The 12,110-nt window shown below is 39.1% G+C and overlaps 1 protein-coding gene across 7 annotated transcripts in view; it reads left to right on the forward strand.

Moving 5' to 3' along the window:
• SUPT3H (SPT3 homolog, SAGA and STAGA complex component) overlaps positions 1 to 12,110 on the forward strand; it is a 288,244-nt gene that overhangs the window by 58,382 nt on the left and 217,752 nt on the right. Inside the window, exon 2 of one of the 7 annotated variants that reach the window (XM_064448210.1) lies at positions 6,621 to 6,709. The exons of the other annotated variants lie outside the window; for them this stretch is intronic. Within the exon in view, the coding sequence (XP_064304280.1) occupies positions 6,639 to 6,709 (71 nt within the window). The 5' untranslated portion in view covers positions 6,621 to 6,638. The remainder of the gene's footprint in view (positions 1 to 6,620; positions 6,710 to 12,110) is intronic. 7 annotated transcript variants of the gene reach the window in all.

The following is a 12,110-nucleotide window of genomic DNA, read 5'->3' on the forward strand; positions in this document are numbered from 1 at the left end:
GATTACCCTTTTTTGGTATCCTGTATTCATGATATGTAGCTCCCTTTTGTGTGCTTTGAATTAAAAAATGTGAAGAGCAGAAATGTTTATTGCTTTCAAGTATTGCTACTTAATTCATTCAAACAGTATTCAGTGTAGTTTATTATTGCTTGTTCCACATATAGCACAAAATAAGGATTGATCTAACGACTATAGCTATCGGTTAAAAATAAGGTTTCTTGGAAGAATGAATGAATGAATGTTTAAAATCGGTGATTATCAATTAAATGTCAATACTGGACACTGTTTAAACACAAAATTATTTTTATGTTTTCTGTTGAACATCCTGTCTAAAAAGGAACTGCAAAACTGCATGTTTTCAGGTTCTGTCTTACTGCTAAGAAGAAAGTTCCATGCAACATCAGCATGGAATTTGGTGGAACCCCAGTAGTTTTAATCTTTTTAGTAAATTGCTTAGTGGCTTTTTAATAGCTTCGCTGTCTCAGTAGCTTTATAGAATGTTGTGGGATATAAAGAAGAGATCCTTTTACAACATACCAACTAAATAAAAGATGAGAAATTAAGCGTAGGAATAGTTTATTTTCACACTAGAACAAAGTTACTTGTGAGATGTGCCAAGGATCTTGGAGAAGCAAGAAAGCTTGCTAATGGCAAAGTTATTTAGAGTACTGAAATCAAACGCTAATTGTGAGAGACACTCCAGGTTTTCACAGAATTGAGTGGGTGATAAAATGGGTGAAATCCATTGCTGGTAAACTGAAATTGTATACATGAGCTCTGTGCTGTTTATTTTCATAGAAAAAGAGATCTGAGATGCACAGTGGAGAGACAGCTCTCAAAGCTTAGTAGTTGAGGCATAGTAGTTGTCAGAAATTGATTAGATTTTAAAGGAGTTGAGAGTGTGTGAGGAAAACTGTTACTAGTAGTTCTGCTGTTGTACTCACCCTATTATAAAAACAATATTCTAGAATTAGAAAAGAATTGAATGAATTCCGTACAAGGAGAAACTAAATTGGCAGGGTGCTAAAGCGACGGGGAGAAAGTGAATGGGAACAATTATTTCCCCTTTTCATAGCAAAAACTAGGGGCACCTAATTAAATTATCAGATGGCAGGCTTAAAACGAACACAAGGAAGCAGTTTTTTAAACAGTGCTCAGTTTAATTGTTGAATTCCTAAATTCATTGCCACAAGGTACTGTAGGAGCCAAAAATTATCGTAACTTGAAAAGGGGTAAGAGAAGATCATGGAGGTGAGGTTTATCTTGTAGCTACAAAATGCAGTTGTCTAGTCATGACCTTAGGCTAAACTTTAGGTCTGTTGGAGAGAAAACCAAGTTGGGGCTTTCCCTAAGAATTAAGTATTGCCCTTTATAGAGAGTACTTGGTCTCTGTACAGATCCCTATTCTGAAGCTTTTGTGTATAGATAGAGTGATAACAGTATCTAGGTTATAGTGCTACATACTGTGTAACAGTGTACCACTATGCGGAAAAAGTTAGCAGATCTTGAAAGATTTGATCTTAGTGTATTTATACATAAATACACTGTTTTAACATAAATAACCCGTGTAAAATCAGGGTGCAGAAACTGAAGGACATTAATTGCATCTAAAGGTAAGTAGGCGGTACTGCTGCAGAATTATTTTCAAAAGTAGCATTAATTTGAGTAGTATTAATTTGATTTGTAATTAACTGGTCATCCAAACATGAGTATTTCACTGTGAGTCTTTAAAACAATAAGGTATTTTCCAGTTTCATTTTATCAGGGTAGTCAGTCTGAGGTTTTTCAGATTCCTCTCTGCCGTCTACTCCCCCTCTCCTCTTAAATGTCTTCTTTATTTTGTTAACACTTTTAAGCCTGTTTCCTTGAGTGATGATACTTTGTGCCCCAGTTGTTGATCATCTTAATGATTTTGACTTGTCTTTCTGGAAGAATTGGCCTATTGAAACCTGTATCACAGAATGGTGGGGGTTGGAAGGGACCTCTGGAGACCATGCCGTTCAACCCCCTGCTTGGGCAGGCACACCCAGAGCAGGGGCACAGGGCGGCGTCCAGGCGGGGTGTGAGTGTCTCCAGGGAAGGGACCCCACAGCCTCCCTGGGCAGCCTGTGCCCCTGCTCTGGCACCCGCACAGGGAAGGGGTTTTTCCTCATATTGAGGTGGAACTTTCTGTGTTCCAACTTGTGCCCGTTGCCCCTTGGCCTGGCATTGGGCACCACTGAAAAGAGCCTAGTCCCATTGTCCTGACACCCACCCTTTAGATATTTATAAGTATTGATGAGATCCACCCTCAGTCTTCTCTTGTCCAGGCTGAACAAACCCAGGTCTCTCAGCCTTTCCTCAAAAGGGAGATGCTCCAGTCCCCTGATCATCTTGGTAGCTCGCTGCGGGACTCTCTCAGGAATTTCCCTGTCTTGAACTGGGGGGCCCAGAACTGGATGCAGCACTCCAGATGTGGCCTCACTAGGGCAGAGCAGAGGGGAAGGATAACCTTCCTCAACCTGCTGGCCACGCTATTTTTAATGCACCCCAGGACACCGTTGGCCTTCTTGTCCACAAGGGCCCGGTGCTGGCTCAGGGTCACCTCGCTGCCCACCAGCACTGCCATGGCCTTCTCAGCAGAACCACTTTCCAGTAGTTCAGCCCCAGCCTGTGCTGGTGCGGGGGGCTGTTCCTCCCCAGGGGCAGGACCTTGCACTTTCTCTTGTTGAATTTCATGAGGTTCCCCTGGGCCCAGCTCTCCAGCCTGTCCAGGTCTCACTGGATGGCAGCACGGCCTCTGGTGTATCAGCCAGCTCGGTATCATCAGCAAACTTGCTGAGGTTACGCTCTGTCCCTTCATCCAGGTCATTGATGACTATGTTGAACAGGACTGGACCCAGCACAGACCCCTGGGGAACACCACTAGTGACAGGCCTCCATCCAGACTCTGCCCCATTGATCAGGACCCTCTGAGCTCTGCTGTTCAGCCACTTCTCTGTCCACTTTACAGTCCACTCATCTGACCCATACTTCCTTAGCTTGCCTGTGAGGATGTTATGGCAGACAGTGTCATAAGCCTTGCTGAACTCAACATAAACAACATCCACTGCTCTCACTTTGTCTGCCCAGCTGGTCATGCTATCATAGAAGGCTACCAGGTTGGTCAAGCATGATCTTCCCTTGGTGAACCCATGTTGACTACTTCTGATAACCTTTTCCCCCTGAACCGCTGCATGTATCATAAAAGTGAGGCTTTGAATGGCAAAGGGATTACCACTTTAAAAAGTCTGGAAAATGCTGGTGTTAATAATCTGCACCTTAATCTTTTAGTCCTTTTCTGAAGGAAATAGTCCCATTTAAAGCTATGTGACTACCCATGGTGTTAAAATTCCATTAATTTATTAAAAATTATGACTTTTGGGAGAGATTCACTTGTGTATCTGCTATTATCCTACTTTTTTTTGTGTAAGTATACTTTGATGAAACCCTTTGGGTGTAGATTTGATTCCATTTTATCCTTCAGTACGAACAAATTTACGCCTTAAGGCGTAGTAATAAAAAAGCTTCAGTAAGGCTTCAAAATATAATGTTGTAGTTGATAATTTATAGCTCTTAACATGATAGACAGGCAAAATATACTGAAACCATAATGCTTGTCTATGTTATTAAACATTTATTTGAGTTTTTTTTTTATTTCAATTTTGAACCCAGCATTTATCATCTTAGATTTCAACCATGCTTTTATATATGCCTGAGGGTGAACTTTATACATCTTTTTATAGATTAGAAACACAAAATGTTATCACGCTGCCATCTGGACTGATTTACCCTTATATCGTCACAGGTTTATGATGATTATATTCAAACACTTAATGTTTTCTTTTTCAAACATTTCAACACAGTAGTCTAGTAAATCAGAACTTCCTTTTGAGGGATTGGTGCAAACGTATCTAATCACATCCCAAGTATATTCTGAACACTATTCAAAAGCATTCATACCATGTTTTTGGATTACAGAAGGACCACACATATTGTAAGTGCTTCTTTAATGGTTGCATAAAGCTCGGTCCTTTTTTCCCTGAATCCTGATTATTTCCAGAGGTAGTAGGTTAAAATTTTTAACTTCCCCTTCCTCTTTCTCATCCATAAAAGAGTTTTGTGAGGTACCAGTTTCGTTGCCTGACTGTTGGTTTCTGCATTGCCATGTGATTATTTAAAAGCCTACACCTCTTATCAGTGTGATTTGTAAGGTAACTGAGCTGCTTTTCCTATCTGTATTTCTCAAATTTTAAATGGAGTATCTGTAGGGAGGCATGCTCAGCTGTGGACTTCCTTTCCTCCCCCTCCTGCCCGTGGACACCCCCATCCCCCCAAAACTTTTTAAGGTGGTCTGATTTTTTTCAAGTGACACTGAAAATTCAGATCAGCAATTGTCAAATGTATTTTTACATTTTGAGAAGTTGCCTTCCAGGCCTGGATGGTCGGGTGAAGTTTTCATTGCATGACAACCTTCTGGGGGATAGCCCACGCAGTGTACACCCGTGTTTATCTGAATATTTGTCGAAGTGGGCTGACGTCACCATGTAGCTGAGGAGGACATTTGAGATGAAATTGTTATCTTTTTTTCTTATTCAAAAGGAAAATAACATTTATTTTGATGCATAGACTTTATGGGCCTTTTAAGTGTTTGATGTTACTGTAATAGAATAAGACTAAAACCAAATGCAGCCCTCTCAAAGAGCAAATTTGTTTGGATTTTGCCAAAATGCTCTTATATTTTTTTTAATTTGCTTAATTTTTGTAGCAGTGTGAATGTTTTGAAAGGGTGTTACACTGAAGACAGTGTAGACAGATATACTTGCTGATCTCTGGAAGAGCCTGGAATATGGCTTGAGCAAGACAACTAGCATAATATTGGGGTATGTGTGGCAGCATTAGTAGTGTCAAATAAGTATCATGCAAATATAAATACGGGGCTGTTTTTTTCTGAAGTAGCAAGAAAATAGCTTTGTTAAAATGTAAGCAAAGTGTTTAATCAGGAGCAGTTTATGGCTTGTTACAAAAAACCCATACAGAGTCTCCTGTTCATGTATTTCAGTATTTTATATATAGTGGCAGACAGAATCGGTTACTTAAGAAGAAAGTATAAGAATTGTGAAAGAGGACAGCTGTGCAATAGTCTGCTCATACGGGTAAAAAAAAAAAACACCCAACCATCAGTTAGTGATTTAAGTTTCTGAAATACAAGCATATTTCTTAAGTTATATATAACAGGAATTTAGGAATTCTTTAATTCAACTTTAACTTGAGGTATGGTGTTGTATTATGGCCATCACCACATGTTTTAGAGAAAGATGAAAGAAACCTTGCAGTAGATATATGGGATAATTAGCTTTCCGAGAAGGTCTCATCGTAATCCTTAATACCGAGATAAAATTTTAAACCTCATATCATGAGGTTTGTATTTCTTTCAAAACATGTTTGAATATTAGCTTTCAAGGATCCAAGACATTTTTGACTACTAATGGATAATTATTGTCCATGTAAGCATTAGGTTATAAAACCATTGAACAAATTATTCAATGAACTTATTTTTCTTGATGTTTGAATCCTACTTTTCTCTTGTCCAGAAGCCCCAGCTCTAGTCTTTACTGCTTTGATTTGGCAAATGAACTGCATCACAGCTGATTTAAGGCTCTTTGCTTTACACAACAGTTTATTTTTTTAAAACTTCTGCATCATTATTACCTCTTTGTTCATTGGCCCATTTCAGCAAAATTTGACAAAATTATGGGGGATGGGGGTGGTAGGTGGCTGGTCAGTGCAGTTCACAGAATCCCAGGTTGGAAGGGACCTCGGGGACCATCTAGTCCAACCTTTCTGGGAAGAGCACTGTCTAGACAAGACGGCCCAGCACCCTGTCCAGACGACTCTTGAAGGTGTCCAACAAGGCCGAGTCAACCCCTTCCCTGGGGAGATTATTCCAATGGTGACTGTCCTCACTGTGAAAAATTTCCCTCTGGTGTCCAATCGGAATCTCCCCAAGAGCAATGTGTGTCCATTCCCCCGTGTCCTCTCCATGGGACTCCGTGTAAAAAGGGAGTCTCCATCTTCTCTGTAGCTGCCCCTTAAGGTACTGATACACGGTGATGAGATCCCTTCTGAGCCTCCTTTTCCCAAGGCTGAACAAACCCAGTTCTCCCAGCCTATCCTCGTATGGCAGCTTCCCAGTCCTCTGATCATCTTGGTGGCCCTTCTTTGGATCCTGTTTCTTAACACTACATGCAGTGGAGGAGAGGGACACTGGGAGATCAGTGAGCTCATCTTCCCTTTTAAAGTAGCAACAGTACTTGATATTGGTGGATGTTACACTTGTAGGGCAGGTTAGTGGAAGTTTTAGTCTCCCATTTAGTCTTTCCTAAGGCTGCCCTTTGCTTATCTTTCTGTCTTGCTAACTTGTCCTGAACATCAACTGCAAATGAGTTACACCATCTAACTACATTCTGTGGGAAGATTATTTCAATTAGTGGATAATCTGAGAGCTGGGCTACGTTCCAGAAGGAAATAAGCATTTCTGTTGTTTGGAACTCAATGGAGAGAGTGAAGATGCTCCATGAAGTCTTTCTGCATTCCACCAGGGCCATGACATACAGGCGATGAGTGACAACGTGGTATCTCATGGTTTTGATGGTGTCATCAGAAGATGCTGCACTGACAGAGGAAATAGGTCTGTAACCCCTCTCCTGTTGACTTACAGTACTTACATCCTATGTTGATTGATTCAGTATTTTACCCTCCACACAGTTGTTCTGGATGGATATCGGCAAGTGAGAGATTTGCTTTAAAGGCCTATGCTGTTTTCAGTGACTAAAAATATCCACAGATGAGTAGATTTTGTTGTGAATTCCAACAGAAATGTCTTCTCTGTAAGAGCAGAACTGAGAGCAATCTTTCATTGGATGAAGAAAAGGATTTAGTGTGTTTCCCCTCCGAATCCTTCTGTTACCCAGAATATTTTAAACCCCTAGAGTTGGATAGAGTTTTAAAAGTACTGGGGCATTTCTAGTTCCAAGACCTTTTGGGTCTGTTGGTGAGGACTGCTTTGACTGCCTTCCGGTTCCAGGGAAGTGTATGTCTGAACCTTGCTGGTTCTTGTTACAGCATCCCCTGGGTAGAGGATGGGTCTTGATGAAGTGCATGTCCCTCCTCAGTGGGAAACCTCTCATTGGTGGTAGAAACTTCTGTTGTAACTCTAAGTAGATTTTCTTTTTATTTCTGATGTTAACCAGGCATGAATCTTCGCTTCCTGTTCATTTATGGCTAAATAGTTGTTGCAAATGGGATTCGTTTCATTAACTTCACATGCCTGCATTGTCGGCGTATGCACCCAAGAGGGTAAGCATAAGCTTCCTCTCTATAGCCAGCAGAGAGAAATAAGCAATTTTAGTTAGTGATTCACTTGAAAATAAGCATCTAAAATCAGCCGGATGAATCATAACACGTTTCCTCTGCCTTTGAAGGAAGCATAGGTTGACTCACTTAGACACAGATATTTGGTCCCCTCAGTCCGTCGTCTGTCCCCTCCTTCCCCTCATGCTTCACCCACAGCGTATTTCATAATAGTAAGTATTTTACACTCAAACTGATGGAGAACAGGACCACGAAGCGCAGTCTGTTACTTTGATGTTACCAGCAGAATCTTTGCCATAAATGTGCGCTGCTGTACCTGTTGCACAGTGTGTGTCACTGGGGCAGGTCTTTCAAGTACTTCTGCATCGTAAGTTAGTGTTGTTATGGACATGAGAGCTTCTCTTCCAGGCTGTGGAGCTGGACCTAAATCTCAGATATGTTTTTTTTCTTCTTCTTTTTAAACATGCTCACTTTAATTGGTTTTGCTTTGAGTACAACCACTTTATTATATTTTAGTTAAAAATGTATACTTCTTACATTTCCGTATAATGTTTGTATAATTACACCTTCTCAAATAAGCGTAGCTAAGAATTTTTAATTTTGTTAGGGCAAGCTTTGTCATCTTTCTTTTTCCTTCAGTAATTAAAAAATGAAGAAACAAACCCAATCCATCAGTCAGTCCTAGGGTCTTATATGACATTCATCATGTTTCATATTTGAAACAGATTCTGCCTTCACCTTTGGAAATCAGCATCTTTGCTTGTGGAAACAATTCAGTGAGGCTTGGCGAGGGGAGGATAATCTCCTGTTAATTACATTTAAGAGCAGCCCATTAAAGAGACTCTCGCCCCAATAGAGAAACTACACCTGACTTTCAGGACTTGAAACTGGCTTTTGGAACTTCTGGTTTTGGGGTCAGACTTGAGATTCTTTGAAATCTCGGGAGAATCTAATATTAGTGACAATATTAGTGACGGCAGCTGGGGTTTAACTTAGTCTCTCAGCTAAAGGAAGTAATGTACCTTTCCCCTTAAACCTGTCCTCTGTTTTTGACTGTGGATGGTATGTTCCCTGTTTCTCAAGCTTGTGATTTAGATGTCATCTTCAATTTTTCTAAGATTTACCTCAGAGCAATTATGGCATATCTTGCTGTTAAACAATTTGCAAGATAACAGTATTTTCTTCAAACTTTTAAGTCAAAGTTTAATGCCATGTGATTTATTTTAATTAACTGTGAAAGAAGCAGGTGGGTTTTTTTTTTTTTCTTTGGCATGGGAACTCCTTTGGAAATGTGTTTGCACAGTTTCTTTCTACTCTGTGATTGGGGCATGTAAGTAATCTGTGATAATAGAGCTTAAAGGCCATTCAAAGAGGAATGAGAATAGCATTTCAAATAAAATGCGTAATCTAAAATCATTTTTTGGGTGGATAATACTTAAAATGAGAAATTGTTTTAGTGCAGGTATTTGTTTTTTCTGACTTACTATTTCAGGTTGACTTTCGTTTGCATTGAGTTACGTCCATGGTCATCTCAGTAGCAACTGAGATGGGGAATATTGTCACCACCCTACTTGTGTTGTTTTTAGAAAGTTTATTTCTTCTGAGGAGATGATGATAGTTGACGTTAAACATTTTGTCATTCCAGTTGAACTAAAATAATAATACAAGCAAACCTTAGCTCTAAGCTTTGAAGAATATTGTTGAAAAGCAGGAAATTCATATTGGGACAACTTCTAATGAACTTAACCAGCAGAGCCGCATTCTATTTAGTGGAAAGGCTCTGTTGAGCTGAGAGCAATCACTAGAATCTGTGCTGCTTAAAAGGATGGATTTTTTTCCCCCTTTTTTTTTTTCTCTCTAAAGAGGAGGTTCATGTGGACTGAATTCCCTTTTACAAAATGGGCATGTTTCCCAGGAAAAACATGATACTTCTTCGCTAATCAGGATGGAGCCTTATCCTGCAACGGGACCTACATTTTAGTCTTTTCGCCACATCATTGCTGTTTTCTACTTGGACAAAAATAGATATAGAGTAAACCAACCCAAAAAGTCAATTATAGGGTTTTATAGTGATGTACTGTGAAAAATTTGGTCATGTTTTTCATTATACAGAATGTTCTTTCCGAAGACACAAACAGAAAAAAGCACATATGTTTGATTTTAAAAATAACTTTGCTTAGCTGTTTAAAAATGCTGGAGACGTTTTGGATAGTTCTAAATGATCAGCATCATAATTATATGATAAAACTTCTGTGTAAAGATCTATCTGGTTTATAATTATTTAACTGTTGGGATTTTGGGGTTCAAGAGGTATACTTTGAAAAATTTCTCCTATATATCTGAAAAGTCTGAGTTATTCATCTTTCTCTCCTCTCTAATCAGGAAGTAACTGTTAAATCTGTGTTGTCAGTTTAGGGGGAATGATTTAATTTAAAAAGTATTAACATGTGAAAGAAGTATGGGAATGAATGAAAAGGGTTTGGTCCGCTGACTAGGATAGCGTAGTGTAGGAGAGATCCTGAAGTAATAACAGTATCAAAGCAATAAAAATTAATATGTAATAATAGCATTACAAAGGGAAGCCACATTTTTCAGTTGCGGGTGCCTGAAGTCCAATAGACAAGTCCATATTTGGACATCTGCAGAAATGCGGCAAAGCTTCTGTAGGTGCTCTGGCATTTCATCTTGCTTTCATGGCAAATTGCAAATGCTCAGCACTTTTGCAAATGAGTCCAAATCCATTTAGGTTTCTAAATGTGGACGCTAATATTTGAAAAATGAGAAGGATTCCAAGATGCTAAGAGTTATACAAATGAGAATAACTACTTCTTGAAGAATAAATGCTGGTGGTTTTTTTAGATAGTTTAATTTAATTTGTTAGATTTAATTCTTGCTAGATTTAGTTTGGGCCTGATCCAGTTCCTAATAAATTTAGTGGGTTCTTTTGAAACCTTTATTTATATGTTTGTTCCTAACATGTTCTCTGACTAAATTTGCTTGTTGTTTTGCTTGACACTGAAACTAAGTGAACAGTTGCTTATTTAGATTTATGTGAAAACACCCTTTATGGATTATTTTTTCTTTAAAGAACAAGATTAAAAATTGGTATTCCTTATGATGATTACATATTACATTATACGTTTGATAATTCTGGCATAACAGAGATACAGTTAAGTTGTTACCAGTTTTTTTTTATGATATCTGAGCAGTCTGTTTCCAGTTTGGAAATACTTTGTGTTTCCAGTACAGTGACCACAGTCAAAGAGTACCTTTATGCGTTCTTGTCGCTTGTGCAGTGCCCTCCTACTTCGCTCCATTGTCAGGCTGCATCATCTTTTTTATTTCTCTACAGAAAGCAGTCCTTACCATCACCTTTTCATTTAGTTGCCATATTTATGAGGTGCTTCCTTTGCATGTTCTTGGTAACCCAATACATATTTCCTCCTACTTATTTCCTCTGTACAACTTGATTTCCCCAAGCGATACCGTATTTCACTTTCTTGAACTTCAGTATTGCATTCATTCTGAACGTCTTCTAATTAATCCATGGATCTCTTGGGCTTCCTTATGCTCTAACTCAGCCATCAGACATGTCTTCAGTTTATGCATTTAGAGGCGAAAACGGTATTTTAGCTTATCTGACTTAAGCTATAATATAATCAGTTATCCCTGTTAAAAAGTACTTCCGCCAAGAATGTTAGTGAATGTTTGACTAAAACTTTTCTTCCAAAATGTAATCCAGCTTGGATTTAAAATGAGAGAAGATAATGAATCTAGCATGTCTCTTGGCATTCTGTTTAATTAATTAATTAATTAATCAATCAATTACTTAATGAAGAAGTAGTTGTATTAAGTTAAAGTTGAGTGTGTCTGGTGTGGATTCCCAGTCACTTTGGCTGTCTCCACTCTTTCGTGCATTTCCTGCAGGAGATATACTTTCATTAGGATATTGAGTCACCTCTTGATGTTTTTCCTGCTAAGCTAGACACGTTGGATTCTCTGTCTTTTGCGGTATATTTTCTAGTAAGTAACTTGTTTCTCTTATTTTAGAACTGGATCTTGGATTGGACACATGATTTTAATATATGTATCACAAATGAGGCACATAAAAATAAAATAACTTTCCACTCATATCTGGTGATCTCATCAAACATTTTTGACTTACTGTACTGGGCACTCCTATTAAATTGAATATCTGCTCTAAATCTTAACTTCTTTTCAGTGTTGTCTCCTAGAGCGTTGTCCATTTTGCAGGTATGGTGTGTACTTTTCTCTGAAATATGTAGCTTTACTTGGAGATCTATATAAAATTGTCTTTTGTTTGAATGGATGCCTGTTTGTGAGGAAACCCATATCACACTAAATGACTTTACTCTTTTGTACTGGATGGTGCTGGGATGGCGTCCCGTTGTGGGGGCAGTGTGGACTTGGGGGTGAGCAGCTGTGTGGGTGCTTGGCTGCTGGCTGGGGTCAGCCCACACGTCGTCTTCAGGTTTTCCAGTCTGCCAACGTATAACCCTTGGCAAAGGCTGAAACAGGTGCATAGGCTGGTGTAGATGAAGAGAGAGGATATAGGACAGAAGAAGTTGATGGAAGAATTGAAGAATGGAAAGGAAGGCTGGATGGAAGGGAAGAGAGGTAAATAAAGCGTGAAGGGAAAAGGAGAAGGTAAAAAAGGAGAGGTGGAGAAGGGAGTGCTAAGAACAGCTGAAGTTGCC

This window comes from Phalacrocorax carbo, chromosome 3 (genome assembly GCF_963921805.1).
Source record: "Phalacrocorax carbo chromosome 3, bPhaCar2.1, whole genome shotgun sequence".
Classification (NCBI taxonomy): Eukaryota; Metazoa; Chordata; class Aves; order Suliformes; family Phalacrocoracidae; genus Phalacrocorax; species Phalacrocorax carbo.